Below are 22,428 nucleotides of genomic sequence, written 5' to 3'. Positions count from 1 at the left end.
TTCCTGAGAACAACCTGCAAAGTAAAATTTCCCCAAGATTAAGGGAAAGCAGAAAGACATGCATACCATATAACATCCCGTTAATTGAACACTTGTTGAAAATCATAATGTTTTGAGTCAGGGTCCCTGTTTTGTCAGAGAACACGTATTTGACCTGGCCGAGCTCCTCATTAAGGGTGGTGGTACGAGCCTGTGCTGGCATGTTCTTCGGTTCATAAAACATCTTCTGATCCCAGTTGATATAGAAACTGTTGCCCAATCTTATTATCTCAACACTAAGGAGAAAGCAAGAAAAGAAGGGTCCTGGGTCAATGCAGGGCAAGTAAATTCATCCCCCTGGTTTCCTTCTTTCCAGTCCTGTGGTAGAAATGAAAATCAGAATACCTTCTCTCAGAACCTACAGTCTTGAAGGACCCTTCATACTAGCCAACCCAATGTAATTCTACTTTGATCATTATCACTCAAGTCTTTACTTGATTACCAGATACACTGATTAACTTTGCTGAAGCATATTCCCTTTATACTACTTCTTTCAAAATTTTAAAAATTCTGTAACAATGCAAGGCCTGACAGAGTTAAGCTAGTTTATAAAAGGCAACCAAAGCTTAATTAGAGGGGTATTGCTGCTGTCACATAAACTCATTGATGGGGAGGAGAGATACTTGACTGGAGACAGTGCTTCTTTGTTTCAGAAGAGGAAGGGGAAGATCTGCGAGACTCAGAAACAGCTTACAGGAGCTGATCCTCTGATAAATTTCTTGGCAGACCCAGCCTGCCGGTAGGGTAGCTTTTTACTAAAACAGCTTCCTCTCCATTTTTATCTGAATTTTCCCAGTTGTGTGAGTCACATTCCACTTTTATTCTACATAACATGCTTTATGGATTCCCTATGGCTTCCCTCATGGCTCAGCCAATGCAGGAGATGTGGGTTTGATTCCTGGGTTGGGAAGATCACCTGGAGAAGGAAATGGCAACCCACTCCAATATTCTTGCTTGGAAAATCCCATGGACAGAGGAGCGTGGCAGGCCACAGTCCATGGGGTCACAAAAGAGCTGGACATGACTTAGCAACTAAAAAACAACATGGTTAACAAGCATCTTCATTTTAAAACAGTGCAGACTTTTTAAGTGCCGTCCTTCCTATCATCATTCATATTTCAGTTCAGTTCAGTTCAGTCGCTCAGTCATGTCCGACTCTTTGTGACCCCATGAATCACAGCACGCAAGGCCTCCCTGTCCATCACCATCTCCCAGAGTTCACTCAAACTCATGTCCTTCGAGTCGGTGATGCTATCCAGCCATCTCATTCTCTGTCGTCCCCTTTTCCTCCTGCCCCCAATCCCTCCCAGCATCAGTCTTTTCCAATGAGTCAACTCTTCCCATGAGGTGGCCAAAGTACTGGTGTTTCAGCTTTAGCATCATTCCTTCCAAAGAACACCCAGGGCTGATCTCCTTTAGAAAGGACTGGTTGGATCTCCTCGCAGTCCGAGGGACTCTCAAGAGTTTTCTCCAGCACCACAATTCAAAAGCATCAATTCTTCGGCGCTCAGCTTTCTTCACAGTCCAACACTCACATCCATACATGACCACGGGAAAAACCACAGCCTTGACTAGATGGACCTTTGTTGGCAAAGTAATGTCTCTGCTTTTGAATATGCTATCTAGGTTGGTCATAACTTTTCTTCCAAGGAGTAAATGTCTTTTAACTTCATGGCTGTAGTCACCATCAGCAGTGATTTTGGAGCCCCTCAAAACTAAAGTCTGCCACTGTTTCCACTGTTTTCTCATGAAGTGATGGGACCAGATGCCATGATCTTTGTTTTCTTAATGTTGAGTTTTAAGCCAACTTTTTCACTCTCCTCTTTCACTTTCATCAAGAGGCTTTGTAGCTCCTCTTCACTTTCTGCCATAAGGGTGGTGTCATCTGCATATCTGAGGTGATTGATATTTCTCCCGGCATCTTAATTCCATCTTGCGCTTCATCCAGCCCAGCGTTTCTAATGATGTACTCTGCATAGAAGTTAAATAACCAGGGTGACAATATACAGCCTTGACGTACTCCTTTTCCTGTTTGGAACCAGTCTGTTGTTTCATGTCCAGTTCTAACTGTTGCTTCCTGACCTGCATATCGGTTTCCCAAGAGGCAGGTCAGGTGGTCTGGTATTCCCATCTCTTTCAGAATTTTCCACAGTTTATTGTGATCCACACAGTCAAAGGCTCTGGCATAGTCAATAAAGCAGAAATAGATGTTTTTCTGGAACTCTCTTGCTTTTTCGATGATCCAGCAGATGCTGGGAATTTGATCTCTGGTTCCTCTGCCTTTTCTAAATCCAGCTTGAACATCTGAAAGTTCATGGTTCACATATTGCTGAAGCCTGGCTTGGAGAATTTTGAGCATTACTTTACTAGCGTGTGAGATGAGTGCAGTTACGTGGTAGTTTGAGCATTCTTTGGCATTGCCTTTCTTTGGGACTGGAATGAAAACTGACCTTTTCCAGTCCTATGGCTGCTGCTGAGTTTTCCAAATCTGCTGGCATACTGAGTATAGCACTTTCACAGCATCATCTTTCAGGATTTGAAATAGCTCCACTGGAATTCCATCACCTCCACCAGCTTTGTTCATAGTGATGCTTTCTAAGGCCCACTTGACTTCACATTCCAGGATGTCTGGCTCTAGGTGAGTGATCATACCATCATGATTATCTTGGTCATGAAGGTCTTTTTTGTACAGTTCTTCTGTATATTCTTGCCACCTCTGCTTAATATCTTCTGCTTCTGTTAGGTCCATACCATTTCTGTCCTTTATTGAGTTCATCTTTGCATGAAATATTCCCTTGGTATCTCTAATTTTCTTGAAGAGATCTCTAGTCTTTCCCATTCTGTTCTTTTCCTCTATCTCTTTGCATTGATCGCTGAGGAAGGCTTTCTTATCTCTCCTTGCTATTCTTTGGAACTCGGCATTCAGATGCTTATATCTTTCCTATTCTCCTTTGCTTTTCACTTCTCTTCTTTTCACAGCTATTTGTAAGGCCTCCCCAGACAGCCATTTTGCTTTTTTGCATTTCTTTTCCATGGGGATGGTCTTGACCCCTGTCTCCTGTACAATGTCATGAACCTCATTCCATAGTTCATCAGCCACTCTATCTATCAGATCTAGGCCCTTAAATCTATTTCTCACTTCCACTGTATAATCACAAGGGATTTGATTTAGGTCATACCTGAATGGTCTAGTGGTTTCCCCTACTTTCTTCAATTTAAGTCTGAATTTGGCAATAAGGAGCTCATGATCTGAGCCACAGTCAGTTCCTGGTCTTGTTTTTGCGGACTGTATAGAGCTTCTCCATCTTTGGCTGCAAAGAATATAATCAATCTGATTTCGGTGTTACCCATCTGGTGATGTCCATGTGTAGAGTCTTCTCTTGTGTTGCTGGAAGAGGGTGTTTGCTGTGACCAGTGCGCTCTCTTGGCAAAACTGTTAGCCTTTGCCCTGCTTCATTCCATATTCCAAGGCCAAATATGCCTGTTACTGCAGGTGTTTCTTGACTTCCTACTTTTGTATTCCAGTCCCCTATAATGAAAAGGACATCTTTTCTGGGTGTTAGTTCTAAAAGGTCTCATAGGTCTTCATAGAACCGTTCAACCTCAACTTCTTCAGCGTTACTGGTTGGGGCACAGACTTGGATTACTATGATATTGAATGGTTTGCCTTGGAAACGAACAGAGATCATTCTCTCATATTTGAGACTGTATCCAAGTACCGCATTTTGGACTCTTTTGTTGACCATGATGGCTACTCCATTTCTTCGGAGGGATTCCTGCCCACAATAGTAGATATAATGGTCATCTGAGTTAAATTCACCCATTCCATTCCATTTTAGTTCGCTGATTCTTAGAATGTCAACGTTCACTCCTGCCATCTCCTGTTTGACCACTTCCAATTTGCCTTAATTCATGGACCTAACATTCCAGGTTCCTATGCAATATTGCTCTTTACAACATCGGACCTTGCTTCTATCACCAGTCACACCCACAACTGGGTATTGTTTTTGCTCTGGCTCCATCCCTTCATTCTTTCTGGAGTTATTTCTCCACTGATCTCCAGTAGCATATTGGGCACCTACTGACCTGGGGAGTTCCTCTTTCAGTATCCTATCATTTTGCCTTTTAATACATTCATATTTAGTGTGTGTTATTTCATTGCTTCATTAGTAACCCCTGTCTGAGACAGCTGCATTGAGCAACACGAATCTTTTGTTTGAGGTGAGGGAGGTGGTGCTCATGCCCTCATTATTGACTTTATTAGTCCTCATGTGTTGAGTTTTGACCCCTCTCTTCCTTCACCATACCAGTCACCATAGCAATCTCTCTAAACTCAGACACTTAATGATATTATTTCTTTCCTTAGAAAGATCTCTGCTGCTTTTAGGATAAAGCCCCAACTCCTTGACCTAGCATTCAAGGTTCTCCTGAATCTAATCCTAAATTACCACCCAACACCTCAGTCTAGGCTCACTCACTGTTCTATGACCAGATCAAGCTTTTACAAACCTCTAACCTTTGTACATACTGATCTTTCTGCTTGTAATATTATTTTTGTATTTTCTTTTGGTAAATGCTCCTCTTTTCTCATGTATCAGTTTGATGATTACTTTTTTCTGTAAATCCCTAAGACTCTATAGGTGGAACCAACCTATTCCTTTTCTAGGCTCCCATAGTAATTTCTATTACATCATTCTTCATATTGTTCTTAATTATTTACTTAAGTATCTGTTTCCATGGCTATGGTGTAAGCTTATCTAGAGGAAGGGCTGTCTTATTATTCATGTATCTTTCTCTGTAACCTAGTATAGTGCTTGGCACATAGTCAGTTCAGTCACTCAGTTGTTCAGACTCTTTGTGACCCCATGGACTGCAGCATGCCAGGCTTCTCCATCCATCACCAACTCCCGGAGCTTACTCGAACTCATGTCCATTGCATCGGTGATGCCATCCAACCATCTCATCCTCTGTCGTCCCCTTCTCCTCCCACCTTCAAATTTTCCCAGCATTAGGGTCTTTTCCAATGGGTCAGTTCTTTGCATCCGGTGGCCAAAGTATTGCAGTTTCAGCTTCAGCATCAGTCAGTCCTTCCAATGAATATTCAGGCACTTCCTTTAGGATGGGCTGGTTGGATCTCCTTGCAGTCCAAGGGACTCTCAAAAGTCTTCTCCAACACCACAGTTCAAAAGCATCAATTCTTCGGCGCTCAGCTTTCTTTATAGTCCAACTCTCACATCCATACATGACTACTGAAAAAACCGTAGTTTTCACTAGATGGACCTTTGTTGGTACCTTTTTTGGTAACATAGTAGGTGTTCAATAAATATTTAATTAGTAAGATAATTTAGCTAACTTAGCACACACGCATATAGGGTGATTTTAGGGTTGGGATGCCACAATGTAGGGTTTAGAAAACCCGAAAAGGATGCAGAAAATGTGTTTGGGTCCGTTTATGTGAAAGGGAATGCTGGAACTCGAAAAAGGAGATTAAAATACAGTAAAAACTTATTTTATCTATATTTCAAATTTTTGTCCAAGGTGCTCATGAAATGGGGAAGGAAACATCCTTTCAGTTCAGTTCAGTTGCTCAGTCATGTCCGACTCTTTGCGACCCCATGAATCACAGCACGCCAGGCCTCCCTGTCCATCACCAACTCCCAGGGTCCACTCAGACTCACGTCCATCGAGTCAGTGATGCCATCCAGCCATCTCATCCTCTGTCGATCCCTTCTCCTCCTGCCTCCAATCCCTCCCAGCATCAGAGTCTTTTCCAATGAGTCAACTCTTCCCATGAGGTGGCCAAAGTACTGGTGTTTCAGGTTTAGCATCATTCCTTCCAAAGAAATCCCTTCTCCAATTTTTAGGAACCAGAATTTAAGTCATAATCATACCCACCTGCAGTTTGCTACATTGTTTCTGGGGGAAAAAGCATTCTGAGTGCTGAGTCATTTACAAATGACTGTTTAGAATCTGGGTCATTGATAAACTAGGGGCTGCCTAGCTTGTACGTAAACACAAAATTTGTGTGCATTGTTTTCTAATTATTTCATGTGTTTGCATGACTTATTTAGTCATGTACATTATAAATTATTTGAGGGTAGGAATAATTTTTTTATTATATAACCCACATAGTATCTAGCACAGTATTCTGGACATAGAAAGCATTTATGGAGACTCTAAATATTTCTCAGAGTGTTTTGTGCACCAGGCACTCTGGAAAGTAAAGAGTTAAAGAGCACAGCATCTGTGTTTCCTGAAAGTTCATAGTCTAGTTGGAGAATAAGAAGGAAGTATCCTCCCCCAGAAGAAGTCAGCTCCTCCCTCAGCTGTCAAAGAAGCCTACCTGACGTAGAGGGAAATAGGCACCATGGTGTTGAGGATAATGAAGTAGGACCAGAAGATAAGGGTGGCAGAGAAAACTGATGAAGAGACATAGTCTTCCCACGGCAGATAATCCTGGAAGTAGTAACCTTTGTTGTTTTCCCAAATGTAATGACCAGCTGCTAGGAGAAAACACATGCAGCCTAAAAACAGGAAAATCTAGAAATCAAAAAAAGAATTAAATTAACATTTCATCCAAGATGTGCTGCTGTAGTTCTACCATCTGGAGTCTCTCTCTCAACAAAGCTTCTCTCTTTTCTTGGAGGGTGGGGTGGGGAGGTCCCCCCTGAAGCTCACAGTCTCTAGGCAGTAGCCTAGAAGACAGAAAAGAAAGCCCAGCAGGAACTGTCCTTGGGATTTTGATAGGACAAAACAGTAACTAAAATGCATTAAGTATTAAGTGCCAATAACAGTGCTAAGTACTCTATGTGTATTATTTAATATTATTCTTGTCTTTTAATAATAGATAATAAACTTGATATTAAGAATGGAAAAGTATTTTGCTGAAGTTATCTGGCTACTATCCAGGAGAGACAGGTTTTGGACCAGTTCCAGAACCCAAGCTCTTAATTACTCCATTATTGAAGTGAGGTTCTGCTTTAACAAAAGTATAAAAAGTGTCACACTGGATTAGCAGTTGCAGGTGGGGAGGTGAGAAGGAAATGGATGTAAAAGGCTGACAATATGGCAATCATGTTTACAGAAAGAAGATGGTAAAATAGGAAGGCAGACCATGTGCCTACTGAGCCTAGAGCTCTAAGGGAAGTGGTTGGAAATAATTAGAATATTAGTGTGTGTGGGCTGACTTTGACAAAGGAAAGATTTGAAGTAGGCAAATAACTGCAAGAGGAATAGAGTGAAATTTGAGGTTTCCCTGTGGCTCAGACGGTAAAGCATCTGCCTGCAATGCAGGAGACCCAGGTTCAATCCCTGGGTCGGGAAGATCCCCTGGAGAAGGAAATGGCAACCCACTCCAGTACTCTTGCCTGGAGAATTCCATGGACTGAGGAGCCTGGTGGGCTACAGTCCATGGAGTCACAAAGAGTCAGACACGACTGAATGACTTCACTTTCACTTTCTCTTGGGTCATCAAAGAACTGGAAAAGCCTTTACTTTTAGACACTAAAGAGGAAAAAAGAGATAAGATTGAGATCTTAAGCAAACAAGGCCCAATAATTCTTTCTAACTGAATAAAATGAATCAGCCTAGGGGTAATGTTCAGATTAAAGATGATACCTTCTTATTGAACTAAGATTACTGTTCTTTTCTAGATAACATCAACTTTCTTGCTATTAGTCAAGAAGTGAAGTCACTTAGTTGTGTCTGACTCTTAGGTTGAGAGAAAGGGCATGGAGGGGAAAGGCTGCAGAGAAATAAGACGGATTTGAGAACTATGTTTAGAAAAGGACTTTGAGGAGGAGGGGATAATAATCCTGAACTCATTTTACAAGGCCAGCATGACTCTGGTACCAAAGCCAGACAATGACATTATAAGAAAAGGAAACACAGGCCAATATCCCTGATGAATACAAAGTTTCCCAATAGTTAACCAAATATAACAGCATTTTAAAATGATCATACACCATAATCAAATAGGACTGAGGCATTAATGAAAGAAACTGAAGAAAACAAGTAAATGGAAAGATATCTCATGTTCACAGATTGGAAGAGTTAGTCATTGTTAAAATGTCTGTACTATTCATGCTATCTATAGATTTAATACAATCCCTATCAAGATTTCAATGGCAATTTTTTTTTTTTACAGAAATAGAAAAAAACAATCCTAAAACTTATATGAAAGCATGAAAGACTTCAAACGGTCAGAGTAATCTTGAGAAAGATGTAAGGTGAATGTATCTCATTTCCTGATTTCAAACTATATTGTAAAGATATAGTAATCAAAACAGTAAGGTACTGGCATAAAAACAGACATATAGGCCAATGGAACAGAACTGTGAGCCCCCAAATAAACCCATGCACTTCTAATCAATTAATATTTGAAAGGGAGACAAGATGGTATTGGAAAAATTGGACATATGCATGCAAAAGAATGAAACTGGACCCTGATCTTATACAACTCACAAAAATTAACTTGGTATGAATCAGAAGGTTTAAATGTGAAACCTCAAACCAAAAAACTCCTAAAGAAAGCATAGAAACAGGGAGAAAAAACTCCTCGACAGAAGTCTTGGACATGATCTTATGAATATGACATTCAAAGCACCAGCAACAAAAGCAAAAATAAACAAGTGGGATTTACATAAAACTAAAAAGCTTCTGCACAGCAAAAGAAACAATCAACAAAATAAAAAGTCAATCAATTGAATAGGAGAAGATATTTGCAAACTATGTAACTGATAAGGAGTTAATATCCCAAATATTTAAGAAAATAACTCAATAGCAAAAAAAAAAAAAAAAAAAAAAAAAATCAACTAAAAAATGGGCAAAGGTCCTGAACAGACATTTTTCCAAAGAAGATGTTCAAATGGCCAATAGGTACATGAAAAGATAAACATCACTAACTATCAAGATACTCTTGGTGGGAATGTAAATTGGTACAGTCACTTTGAAAAACAGTACAGAGGTTCCTCAGAAAATTAAAAATAAAACTACTATATAACCCACCTCAGGGTATATATCCAAAGGAAATTAAATCACTATCTTGAAGAGATATCTCCACTCCCATGTTCATTGAAGTGTTATTTGCAATGGCCAAGACATGGAAACAATCTGTCTATCGACAGAAGAATGGATAAAGAAAATGTGATACACACACACTCACACACACAGACACAAACACACACACACTACAATGGAACATTATTCAGCTATGAAAAAGGGAATTCTGTAATTTTTGATAAGTGCCCAATTCTTTAAGAAACTGCCAAATGCTTTCCAAAGTGGTTATACAATTTTACATCCCATCAGCATCATATGCCCACATATCTACAAAGAAGACATGTATTATGTTACTGTGAACTTCTAAGTCTACTCAGAGGTCTTCAAACCTACGCCCTTTGTCACAAGGTGTGAATTGTTCAAAGTAACCCATCTCTACTGGTAGAAAACTGTAGGTCTCAACTTTGAGTCACTAATAGAAAGTCTTTGAAGACAAGAGTATGAAGTCAGAAGAAGCAGATCTAACTAGGACCATTCTAAAAAAATGAGATTTAAAAATCTTTTTTATTATAAAAAGCTTCAAACACATATTAAGATATTAAATACTATAATGAATCCCTATGTACCCATCACCCAGCTTCATCAATGATCAATTCATGGCCGGTTTTATTTTATTCCAAATCTCCCCTTCCTCTATCCTCTCTTTTATTTTAAGCAAATTTCTCACATTATATAATTTTATTTGCAAACTGTTTAATATATATCTTTAAAGGATCTTACTTAAACACAAAATCATGATACCTTTATCACTTAAAAAGTTAGTAATAAACCCTCAATATCATTCAATATTTGAGATTTGAAAGTTGAATGAGGGATGAAAGAGAATAAAGCAGGAGCATTAAGATAAAAAAGAACAAAATCTGCTTTTATTTTTAGCCTAATGCAGACTCATATTGAGTAGTTCCATTCTTTGTGATGCAGATTTCTCTGGAGTCATAAAACTCTTCTTAATCTTACTCCCTCTTTGTTCTGCTTCTCTTCACTGAGTTATGTGACAGAATGGCTTATCCTCATGGCTCAGATTAAACTTTAATGATGAGTTCTACTGGCTGTGCTTTCCTTTTGAACCATCCATGTCAGTTCAGTTCAGTCACTCAGTCATGTCTGACTCTTTGCAATCCCACAGACTACAGCACACCAGAATTCCCTGTCCATCACCAACTCCCAGAGCCTGCTTGAACTCATGTCCATCAAATCGATGATGGCATTTAACCATCTCATCCTCTGTCGTCCCCTTCTCCTCTTGCCTTCAATCTTTCCCAGCATTAGAGTCTTTTCAAATGAGTAAGTTCTTCCATCAGGTGGCCCAAAGTATTGGAGTTATAGCTTTAGCATCAGTCCTTCCAATGAACATTCAGGACTGATTTCCTTTAGGATGGACTGGTTGGATATCTTTGCTGTCCAAGGGACTCTCAAGAGTCTTCTCCAACACCACAATTTAAAAGCATCATTTCTTCAGTGCTCAGCTTTCTTTATAGTCCAACTCTCACATCCATACATGACCACGGGAAAAACCATAGCCTTGACTAGATGGACCTTTGTTGGCAAAGTAATGTCTCTGCTTTTTAATATGCTTTCTAGGTTGGTCATAGCTTTTCTTCCAAGGAGCAAGCGTTTTTTAATTTCATGGCTGCAGTCACCATCTGCAGTGATTTTGGAGCTTCCCAAAATAAAGTCTGTCACTGTTTCCATTGTTTCCCCATCTATTTGCCAAGAGGTGATGGGACCAGATGCCATGATTTTAGTTTTCTGAATGTTGAGTTTTAAGCCAAATTTTTCACTCTCTTTTACTTTTAACAAGAGGCTCTTTTGTTCTTCTTCACTTTCTGCCATAAGGGTGGTATCATCTGCATATCTGAGGTTATTGATATTTCTCCCAGCAATCTTGATTCCAGCTTGTGCTTCCTCCAGCCCGGCATTTCTCATGATGTACTCTGCATATAAGTTAAATAACCAGGGTGATAATATACAGCCTTGAGGTACTCCTTTTCCAATTTGGAACCAGTGTGTAGCTCCATGTCCAGTTCTAACTGTTGCTTCATGACCTGCATACACATTTCTTAGGAGGTAGGTCAGGTGGTCTGGTATTCCCATCTCTTTCAGAATTTTCCACAGTTTGTTGTGATCCACACAGTCAAAGGCTTTGGCATAGTCAATAAAGCAGAAATAGATGTTTTTCTGGAACTCTCTTGCTTTTTCAATGATCCAGCAGATGTTGGCAATTTGATCTCTGGTTCCTCTGCCTTTTCTAAATCCAGCTTGAACATCTGGAAGTTCACGGTTCACATGCTGTTGAAGCCTGGCTTGGAGAATTTCGAGCATTACTTTACTAGCGTGTGAAATGAGTGCAATTATGTGGTAGTTTGAGCATTCTTTGGCATTGCTTTTCTTTGTATTAGGAATGAAAACTGACCTTTTCCAGTCCTGTGGCCACTGCTGAGTTTTCCAAATTTACTGGTATATTGAGTGCAGCACTTCCACAGAATCATCTTTTAGGGTTTGAAATAGCTCAACTGGAATTCCATCACCTCCACTAGCTTTGTTCATAGCGATGCTTCCTATGGTCCTCTTGACTTCACATTCCAGGATGTTCGGCTCTAGTCCAGTATTCACACCACTGTGGTTATCTGGGTCATGAAGATCTTTTTTGTATAGTTCTTCTGTGTATTCTTGCCACCTCTTCTTAATATCTTCTGCTTCTGTTAGGTCCATACCATTTCTGTCCTTTATTGGGCCCATCTTTGCATGAAATGTCCCCTTGGTATCTCTAGTTTTCTTGAAGAGATCTCTAGTCTTTCCCATTCTGTTGTTTTCCTCTATTTGTTTGCATGGATCCCTGAGAAAGGCTTTCTTATCTCTCCTTCCTATTCTTTGGAACTCTGCATTCAGATGCGTATACCCTTCCTTTTCTCCTTTGCCTTCAGCTTCTCTTCTTTTCTCAGCTTTTCGTAAGGCTCCTCAGACAACCATTTTGCCCTTTAGCATTTCTTTTTCTTGGGGATGGTCTTTATCCCTGCCTCCTGTACAATGTCATGAACCTCCGAACCTCCACCCATAGTTCTTCAGGTACTCTGCCATACAGATCTAATCCCTTGAATCTATTTCTCACTTCCACTGTATAATTGTAAGGTATTTGATTTAGGTCATACCTGAATGGTCTAGTGGTTTTCCCTATTTCCTTAAATTTAAGTCTGAATTTGAAAATAAGGAGTTCATGATCTGAGACACAGTCAGCTCCCAGTCTTGTTTTTGCTGACTGTATAGAGTGTCTCCATCTTTGGCTGCAAAGAATATAATTAATCTGATTTAGGTATTGACCATCTGGTGATATCCATGTGTAGAGTCATCTTCCACGTTCATTTCAGTTCAGTCGCTCAGTCGTGTCCGACTCTTTGCGACCCCATGAATTGCAGCATGCCAGGCCCCCTTGTCCATCACCAACTCCCAGAGTTCACTCAGACTCATGCCCATCGAGTCCGTGATGCCATCCAGCCATCTCATCCTCGGTCATCCCCTTCTCCTCCTGCCCCCAATCCCTCCCAAAATCAGAGTCTTTTCCAATGAGTCAACTCTTTGCATGAGGTGGCCAAAGTACTGGTGTTTCAGCTTTAGCATCATTCCTTCCAAAGAAATCCCAGGGCTGATCTCCTTCAGAATGGACTGGTTGGATCTCCTTGCAGTCCAAGGGACTCTCAAGAGTCTTCTCCAACACCACAGTTCAAAAGCATCAATTCTTCAGTGCTCAGCCTTCTTCACAGTCCAACTCTCACATCCATACATGACCACGGGAAAAACCATAGCCTTGACTAGATGGACCTTTGTTGGCAAAGTAATGTCTCTGCTTTTGAATATGCTCTCTAGGTTGGTCATAACTTTTCTTCCAAGGAGTAAGCGTCTTTTAATTTCATGGCTGCAGTCACCATCTGCAGTGATTTTGGAGCCCCCCAAAATAAAGTCTGACACTGTTTCCACTGTTTCCCCATCTATTTCCCATGAAGTGATGGGACAGGATGCCATGATCTTTGTTTTCTGAATGTTGAGCTTTAAGCCAACTTTTTCACTCTCCACTTTCACTTTCATCAAGAGGTTTTTTAGTTCCTCTTCACTTTCTGCCATAAGGGTGGTGTCATCTGCATATCTGAGGTTATTGATATTTCTCCTGGCAAACGATTCCAGCTTGTGTTTCTTCCAGCCCAGAGTTTCTCATGATGTACTCTGCATATAAGTTAAATAAGCAGGGTGACAATATACAGCCTTGACATATTCCTTTTCCTATTTGGAACCAGTCTGTTGTTCCATGCCCAGTTCTAACTGTTGCTTCCTGACCTGCATACAGATTTCTCAAGAGGCAGGTCAGGTGGTCTGGTCTTCCCATCTGTTTCAGAATTTTCCACAGTTTATTGTGATCCACACAGTCAAAGGCTTTGGAATAGTCAATAAAGAAGTAGATGTTTTTCTGGAACTCTCTTGCTTTTTCCATGATCCAACGGATGTTGGCAATTTGATCTCTGGTTCACCTGCCTTTTCTAAAACCAGCTTGACATTAGGAAGTTCATGGTTCACGTATTGATGAAGCCTGGCTTGGAGAATTTTGAGCATTACTTTACTAGCATGTGAGATGAGCGCAACTGTGCGGTAGTTTGAGCATTCTTTGGCATTGCCTTTCTTTGGGATTGGAATGAAAACTGACCTTTTCCAGTCCTGTGGCCACTGCTGAGTTTTCCAAATTTGCTGGCAATTGAGTATAGCACTTTCACAGCATCATCTTTCAGGATTTGAAATAGCTCAACTGGAATTCCATTACCTCCACTAGTTTTGTTCATAGTGATGCTTTCTAAGGCCCACTTGACTTCACATTCCAGGATGTCTGGCTCTAGATGAGTGATCATGCCATCATGATTATCTGGGTCATGAAGATCTTTTTTGTACAGTTCTTCTGTGTATTTTTGCCACCTCTTCTTGATATCTTCTGCTTCTGTTAGGTCCATACCATTTTTGTCCTTTTTCGAGCCCATCCTTGCATGAAATGTTCCCTTGGTATCTCTAATTTTCTTGAAGAGATCTCTAGTCTTTCCCATTCTGTTGTTTTCCTCTATTTCTTTGCATTGATCGCTGAGGAAGGGTTTCTTATCTCTTTTTGCTATTCTTTGGAACTCTGTATTCAGATGCTTATATCTTTCCTTTTCTCCTTTGCTTTTCACTTCTCTTCTTTTCATAGCTATTTGTAAGGCCTCCCCATGTAGCCATTTTGCTTTTTTGCATTTCTTTTCCATGGGGATGGTCTTTATCCCTGTATCCTGTACAATGTCATGAACCTCCCAATATTAAATTTGAAAGCATATTCCTCTACTTGCCACTTCTCCTGCCCCAACTCTATCAACTCCAGTTGATAAAAAGTAAGGAAGGTAAAGTGATAATAATACATTACTGTTGCTATTGCTATTGCTAAGTCACTCAGTCGTGTCCGACTCTGTGTGACCCCATAGATGGCAGCCCACCAGGCTCCCCCGTCCCTGGGATCCTCCAGGCAAGAACACTGGCGTGGGTTGCCATTTCCTTCTCCAATGCATCAAAGTGAAAAGTGATTACTTACTTATAAATATAAATTTATTTCTAATTATTTTAAATTATTAGAATAAAAAATTTGATACCCTCTAAAGTTGCGGGAGAAAATTACAGAGTGACCTTCAACACTGCTTCTGCTCCATCCCTGTTAGTGACCCATCAGTCATTTCTAGGGCTGTGCCCTCCCCTCAACCAGAAAGGAAATCAGTTGTATCAGACCAAGCCCTGGAGGGCAGGGCTTCTCCCACTCATAAAGGCCTGCAGGGGCAGTACACAGTCTGCTCTTTCCTCATTCCTAGAGCTTTTCCTGCCATCCTGAGACTTTCTAAAATCTTGCAGATGGTGTCTTTCTTAAGAAACATTCATGCTGTGATGGGGTTTATTGGTGCTTAGTCTCTCAAGCTTCACAGTGCTTCCTCTGTATAGGAAGAAAGAAATAAGAAATTGGTTGTTGCTACAAAGCCCAAACATTACTTTGTTTATTATAAGGGCCAGTCAGACCCAAGAAGAGCAGATAACCTCCCATTTTGCACTATGTCTCCAGTAAAGGCTGAAAGAGATTCTCAAGTCTGTCAAGAACTAAGGCCACTGCTGATCACAGTCATAGGCAGCCTGTAAAAAGAATACTCCTCAGTCCTTGGGCCCTTCACTTCTGTGCTTTTTACTGTACCTTCACTCCAGAAGTACAGCCTGGATTTCTGGCATCAGTTAAATTTCAAACATTGATTTTTTTTTTCTTTGCCCCACAAATACAGTCCTACTTAAAGAGACTAGGGTTCACAAAGCATTGTCACTGTGAGCTCTGGGGAGCTCTGGGCACAGGGAAAGGACGAGACTCCAGCTCAGCTATGGGTTTATCAAGAAGCATCTTTACTCATCTTGCTTCCTGTCTCTGTCAGAATTTCCCCTAAGAATCATTTCTAAAAATGGGGAAGAAACGAAGTGTTCAAATGGGGAAGAATTTCTGCTTCAGCTTGAGAAATGAGAGTGCGTTATATCTAACTACACTGACAATGTCTTGGCAAAAATACCACATAAACAAAACTGCTGAGCTGATAAGAACCTAGCTAATTCAAGAACATTTCTTCATTTAGCAACCATTCAAAAGATACTTCCCGAGAACAGCTTTGTACAAGACACTCCCAAGGATGTAGAGATGGATTTAATTTCTACCTTAGAGGCTCATAATTTGGTAGCTCAGGCACTCATTTGTCTTTCTCACTAACTCAGCACAGAATAATGATGCTTCTATTATGTGTTATTTTCCAGTAGTCATGTATGGATGTGAGAGTTGGACTATAAAGAAAGCTGAGGGCTGAAGAATTGATGCTTTTAAACTGTGGTGTTGGAGAAGACTCTTGAGAGTCCCTTGGACTGCAAAGAGATTCAACCGGTCCATCCTAAAGGAAATCAGTCCTGAATACTCATTGGAAAGACTGATGCTGAAGCTGAGACTGCAGTACTTTGGCGCCCTGATGCGAAGAGCTGACTCATTTGAAAAGACCCCGATGCTGGGAAAGATTGACGGCAGGAGGAGAAGGGGACGACAGAGGATGAGATGGTTGGATGGCATCACCGACTCAGTGGACATGAGTTTGAGTAAACTCCGGGAGTTGTTGATGGACAGGGAGGCCTGGTGTGCTGCGATTCATGGGGTCGCAAAGAGTCAGACACGACTGAGTGACTGAACTGAACTGATTCTATGTTAAACACAGTTCTAGGGACTGGGATACAGTGGTGATAAAAGACAATGTCTTAACTCTCAGGGGGTTTGTAATCCTGTGGATATAGGTGGAAAACAAACAAGAAATGAAAAATACAAGTTAACTAGTGCTAAATGCTGTGAGGAAAATACAACAAGTTAACAGAATAAAAAAGGTCTCGGTGGAGGTGGTGCCCACTTTAGATGGGTGGTAGAGAAGGCTTCTCTGAAAGGGAGACATTAAATCCTGAAAAAGAAGCAAGCCATGCAAAGGCCTAGGCAGCCCTTGCCAGCCAGAATAAAGTTCCCATGAGAGGAAGAAGTCTGCTTTCTCACTTGATTTGTAGTTTGCCTGGGTGTAGATTTCTAGGTCAAACTAAGAACTTTGAAGGTATGAACCTCCTGGTTTCCAGGACTCAGTAGTGCTGGTGAGAAATCCGCCAATCTAATTCTCATTGTTTGTTCGTATCTTACTCTTATCTCTATGAAAACTTTGAGGTACTTCTAAACACCACTGGAGCTCTAGAATTTCATGATGTTTAATGGATGTTTTAAATCTGAAATTCATGTTCTTCTTCAATTATAGGAAATATTCTTCTATTATTTCTTTGACAATACAGTTCCCTCCATTTTTGCTTTCTGATACTCCTGGGAGATCCTGTGGGGGTTCTTGGTTTGTCCTCCAATTAAAAAAATTATTTATCTCTTAGATTTTTAGTTTTAAGGTCTAGGAGTATTTTTTGACTCTTTATTTCAGCCCTTCTATTGATTTTTTAATTTCAGTAATTGTTACTTTCCAAAATTCTTTTTTGTTGTTCTTAGATTGCTTATTTTATTCTTTGATTTAAAAAATTGTAGGGAATTCCCTAGCAGTCCAGTGGTTAAGTTTCCACACTCTTGCTGCTGGCCCAGGATTGATGCCCAAGCCACAGCATAGCCAAAAAAAAATTCAGTCTATTCTTATTTGTGCAATTGTTTCTTCTAAGAATAGTGAAATTCTTTAGAATGTTCTTTTCTCTTTTGAATTATAATGTTTTTTCCAGAGTCAGTTATTCTATTTATCCTCATCCTCTTCTTTTGTGCACCTGGCTTTTAGTAAAAGAGTAGTTTGACCAATATAGGTTGGCTTTATTTCCTTTGGATAGTTTTATTTCCCTAGCAGGCCACTCCCCTGAATGGGAAGATGGAACCACAAGGTCTGTGTAGGTAGGCAGAATGTGTTAGTTCACTGCTTTTACCCTAGGATATAAAAGGAACTTGCAGGCAAACTTGAATCCCCCAAATTTAAAATAAAATGGGTGTTACTCAGAAGTGATGACACCCACATCAGAAGCCCTAGCCCTCTGCAGAGGTTGTTAAATTTCTTCAGAAAGCAGTTCTCTTGTTTGAGACTGGAAGTCAAATACATTTGTTTTTGCTATATGGATCCCTATAGGGGTGGTAGGATGGTACAGAGGGCCAATGGTTGTCCAAGCTGTTTTATGGGCACTTTTAAAATTAGTTGTCCTGATTATTATATCCACATATCTTATTCCTGCTCTCCATTCCTGCTCTCTCAAGCTTGGAACTACTCTTGAGGAATGCATTGCTGCTGAACAGGAATGCATTGCCACCAAAGCTTTCACTATTCTGGCTTACCTATCAGTACAATCTAGCAACTTTCTGCTTTCCCAAAGCCCATCAACTTCTTGGGTCTGCTGACGGTTCTTCATCCTCTGTCAGAGAATTTATTTTCTATTTGTACTTTCTCACAGTCATTGTACCGGGCTCGAACAGCAACATCCTTCTTAAACTAGATGCCCAAGAGGAAGCATCTGACCCAAGATAATATTCCCTATTTTCTAAAGGAAAGATTGCATGAAAGCTCACAAATGTAGGCATTCATAGCAGCTACTTGGCTAGTGTAGTTGCTCCGGGCATCTACACCACTTCTCTGCTGAATCCACCTTGTAGGAATTTGAATAGAAAACTACATTCTCTCTTTGAAGACTTTCACTGCAGATCTCTCCACGCAGGCGTGCATGCTAAGTCACTTCAGTCATGTCCAACTCTTTGCAACCCTATGGACTGTAGCCTGCCAGGGTCCTCTGTCCATGGGGATTCTCCAGGCAAGAATACTTGAGAGGGTTGCCATGCCCTCCTCCAGGGATGGAATCCAGGGATGGAATCCTCATCTGTTAAGTCTCCTGCATTGGTACCACCTCAGAAACCCGGATACCTCTGTTTTAATCTGCTCTAGGCCTGCTATTCATCTATTATCCTAGGACTTCCTTTCAGTGTTTGCATGTTTCCTGGCTTCCAAATCTTTCTTGGTTTATTTTCTTCTTTTGCTTGAGTATACTTTATAAACTTCCTAAGAGAAGATATGTAAGGAGTAAATTTTTTTTGAGTCTTTGCCCATACTGAAATTTCTTTATACTTGCATTTTATTGACAGTTTCAATGGATTTAGAATTAGAAGATGCAAATATTTTTCTGGCAGACTTTCAAAGGCAGCAACATTTACCTTCTGCTGTTGCTGTTGAGAAGGTCAACGCCATTCTGATTCTTGTTTATGACCTTTTATTTCTCTCTGAAAGCTCTTAGGATCTTTTTAAAAATTTTATAATTTCTTCACATGTGGTCAGATTTCCACGTTAAATAGACTCATCATGTGTTTTAATTTTATCTCCACAGGGAGATAGCAAGCATAGCAGAAAAAGAATTGACTATTAAACGTTATGCCTAGATGGATAGGTGTGATTATTGAATAAAATTATGTATGTAAAGCATCTGGCACATATTGATACTCTATCTCCCCAAAGTGAATGTATATACTTGAGAGCTGGACCCAGGACTTATAAATCCTTATGGTCCTCATAATACCTGGCACATATTAGATTTTCAATAAAAATGACTTCACCTCACCATACACAAAAATAAACTCAAAATGGCTTAAAGACTTAAACAAAAGACATCATCATAAAACTCCTAGAAGAGAGGATAGGCAAAACACTCTCTGACATAAATTGTACTGATGTTTTCTTAGGTCAGTCTCCCAAGGCAATAGAAATATAAACAAAAATGAAAAAATGGGACCTAATCAAACTTACAAGCTTTTGCACAGACAAGGAAACCATAAACAAAATGAAAAGACAACCTACAGAATGGGAGAAATTATTTGCAAATGATGCAAGTGAAAAAGGCTTAATTTCCAAAATATACAAACAGCATAAACAAATGAACAATAAAGAACAAACAATCCTATCTAAAAATGGGCAGAAAACCTAAATAAACATTTCTCCAAAGAAGATACACAAATGATTACTAGACACAAGAAAAAATGTTCAACATCACGAATTATTAGAGAAATGCAAAGCAAAACTATAATGAAGTACCATTTTAACTGGTCATCATCAAAAAGTCTACAAATAACAAATGCTGGAAAGGGTGTGCAGAAAAGGGAATCCTCTTACACTGTTGGTGGGAATGTATATTGGTACAGCCACTGTGGAAAACAGCATAAAGATTCCTCAGAAAACTAAAAGTAGAATTACCATATGATCTAACAATCCCACTTCTGGTCATATACTCAGACAACACTATAATTAAAAAAGATACATGCACCCCTAGGTTCATAGTAGCTCTATTCATAACAGCTACAACATGAAAACAAAGTAAATGTCCACTGACAGATGAATGGATAAAGATGTGGTACACATATATAACAGAATACTACTCAGCCATAAAAAAGAATGAAATAATGCCATTTCCAGCAACACTGATGCAGCTAGAGACTGTCATATTAATACTAAGTGAAGTCAAAAAGAGAAAGACAAATATCATATGATTTCACTTATATGTGGAATCTAAAATATGGCACAAATGAACCTATTTATGAAACAGAAATAGAATCACAGACATACAGAACAGACTGGTGGTTGTCAAGGGGGAAAGATGGGGTGGGAGGTTGGGGTTAGCAGATGTAAGCTTTTATATATAGAATGGATAAACAACAAGGTCCTACTGAACAGCATAAAAAATTATAGTCAATATCCCATGATAAACCATAATGGGAAAGAATATTAAAAAAGGAAGTATATATATGCATAGCTGAATTACTTTGCTGTATAGCAGTAATGAACATAACACTAAATCAACTACCCTTTAATAAAAAAATATGACTTGACAATGAGTCTTTGACATTATTTCTCTGTGGGCCTTTATGTTATTTATCTTTACTATGACTTGCGTGTATTTGTCAGTGGGAAAAATATTTCTTGACTTATTGTTCATAGATGTTGTGAAGCTGCTGTAAGTGAATGTGAAAATATTCTAAAAAGTTAAAACTCTTCTACAGGTATCAAGGATTATCACTACCTTTCAGATAGGTTACCTGGTAGTTGAGCTTTCTTAGGCATATGGGAGATACCTTGTTTTAAAAGACAACCCTAGGCTAAAGTACCTAGCTTATTCCCTAATGATAAACTCTCTGATATTGTCAAAGGCATATTTACCTCTGTTGCCTTTCTGAATTCTCAACTATGATTATCTTCTTCATTAAAAAACCAGGAAATGTCACTTTGTTTCAACTGCTGAAAGCTATACAGACAGTATTGGAAAGAAAAAATAGTGAATACTAATCTCTGGTCTCAAAGATGAATGAACCTTCCTAATTTTCTAAAATCCCAGGGGTGCTAGTGATAAAGAATCTGCCTGCCCAGTGCAGAAGATGCAAGAGACACCAGTTTGATCCCTGGGTTGGGAAGATCCCCTGGAGGAGGGCATGGGAATCCACTCCAATATTCTTCCTTGGGAAATCCCATGCACAGATGAGCTTGGTGGGCTACAGTCTGTGGGGTCGCAAAGAGTTGGACATGACTGAACATGCACACACACATGTGATAAGCATGGAAATTAACTAATTAGTCTTCAATTTAAACTTTTATTCTCAAAGCTGATTATCATCTACTGAGTGCTTTTTAAAAACATTTTTATTGGAGTATAGCTGATTTACAATGTTGTTTCAGGTATACAGCAAAGTGAATCATTTATACATATATCCACTCTTATAGACTCTTTTCTCATATAGGCCATTACAGAGTATTCAGTAGAGTTCCCTGTGCTATATAGTCCTGTCCTATAGGTCCTTGTTAGTTACCTGTCTTATATGTAGTAGTGTGTATGTATCAGTCTCAGTCTCCCAACTTATCTCTCTCCCCTCACCCCCTAGTAATCATAAATTTGTTTTTTACATCTGTGACTATTTCTGTTGTGTAAATAAGTCCATTTGTACTTTTTTTTTTTTTTACGATTTCACATATAATCAGTATGTACTGAGTGCTTTTCAAATTTCATTTCTTAGCAGTAGAATCCTCTATTCTCTAACTGAAATTTTACAGAACAGATAAATGTGAGACTGCTCTTTCTGAAGCAGGAACTTCAGAATGAAGAGGTCAGAACAAAACTCTTGATCTTCTCTATTCCCCCTGCAGCAGACCTTAGCCTTCTCTAAGGAAAGAGGGCTTGAAAATCATTAGTTTAAGTGAGGTGATCTTATAAATTTAAGTAAGATCTTATTGAAGTGGTCATGAGTCAAATTGGCTATGAAGAAAAAGGGAAAAAAGTGTCAATGAGTTTTCTTCTTATCTGGTCCAGATATAAGTTTGTGGGGTCCTAAAACTGCTTGAGACTTTCAGACAAGTAAATTCTGACTTGAAAATACCAGCTACTGCTGTAGAAGGAAGAGAAGAAGGCCTGTTTGTAAAAATACAGAAAAGAGGTCTTTAACTTACCCAGAGCACAAGGACATTCATGAGGTGGTCTATGTGTGTCCGTTTAAAGGTGGACTTCCCACTGTTTTGCATTACTTTGGTGTCTGGTCCTAAGTTAAACAGAGAGACATCATCTCTTAGAATCACTAAATATTCTCAAGAGGACTGAAATTGGGTTAAAATACACATTTATGATCACTATCAAACTTCTTTCCAATGCTAAAGGATAAAGCCTTGGAGAAAGACTTGTGGTTGGTGCCCCAAACTCAAAGAATGGAAAATTTATTTCTTAGGATAATCCCAATTACTT

At 39.6% G+C, this 22,428-nt stretch overlaps 1 protein-coding gene across 1 annotated transcript in view; it reads right to left on the bottom strand.

Moving 5' to 3' along the window:
- Positions 1 to 22,428, bottom strand: part of LOC128052062 (phospholipid-transporting ATPase FetA-like) — an 81,938-nt gene that overhangs the window by 32,122 nt on the left and 27,388 nt on the right. The window contains exons 10-12 of the mRNA XM_052644529.1: positions 22,140 to 22,228; positions 6,383 to 6,579; positions 67 to 275 (exon numbers count right to left, since the gene is read on the bottom strand). Of these exons, the coding sequence (XP_052500489.1) occupies positions 67 to 275; positions 6,383 to 6,579; positions 22,140 to 22,228 (495 nt within the window). The remainder of the gene's footprint in view (positions 1 to 66; positions 276 to 6,382; positions 6,580 to 22,139; positions 22,229 to 22,428) is intronic.

The sequence above is a fragment of the Budorcas taxicolor genome, chromosome 8 (assembly GCF_023091745.1).
Source record: "Budorcas taxicolor isolate Tak-1 chromosome 8, Takin1.1, whole genome shotgun sequence".
Lineage (NCBI taxonomy): Eukaryota > Metazoa > Chordata > Mammalia > Artiodactyla > Bovidae > Budorcas > Budorcas taxicolor.
The sequence above is the reverse complement of the archived record's forward strand: the minus strand, read 5'-3'. Positions and strand labels throughout refer to the sequence as shown.